Consider the following 288-nt stretch of genomic DNA (forward strand, 5'->3'; position numbering starts at 1 on the left):
CAGCACGGCAGCTTTGTGACTGCTGGCCCGTCCCTCCTGGCTTGGGATTGTCCCCGTTTCGCCTCCGGGTCCCTGGGCGGCTCTCAGTGAGCAGTGACCGTGGTTTTCGTTTTGGTTTGCAGGCCAAGGTGATGTTCTCCGGGGTGAAAGCCGGCCTGGTGTCAGCCGAGGTGCTGCGGAGGGAGCAGCAGGAGCTCCGGAGGCACGAGAGGAACAACAAGCAGTTGGAAGGTAGAGGTGTAAAAGCACGACAGGAGCACCGGCTCGCGGCCTCGCTCTGCTCGGGCT

The 288-nt window shown here is 63.2% G+C and overlaps 1 protein-coding gene across 1 annotated transcript in view; it reads left to right on the top strand.

The window, feature by feature from the left end:
* The window catches only part of BUD13 (BUD13 homolog (S. cerevisiae)), a gene marked incomplete at both ends in the record, with an annotated part of 1139 nt that extends 908 nt beyond the window's left edge, over positions 1-231 (top strand). Inside the window, one exon of the mRNA XM_010153930.1 lies at positions 123-231. Coding sequence (XP_010152232.1) covers positions 123-231 — 109 coding nt within the window. The remainder of the gene's footprint in view (positions 1-122) is intronic.
* Between the last annotated feature and the right edge of the window lie 57 nt (positions 232-288).

Source organism: Eurypyga helias, unplaced genomic scaffold (genome assembly GCF_000690775.1).
Source record: "Eurypyga helias isolate BGI_N326 unplaced genomic scaffold, ASM69077v1 scaffold10476, whole genome shotgun sequence".
NCBI lineage: Eukaryota > Metazoa > Chordata > Aves > Eurypygiformes > Eurypygidae > Eurypyga > Eurypyga helias.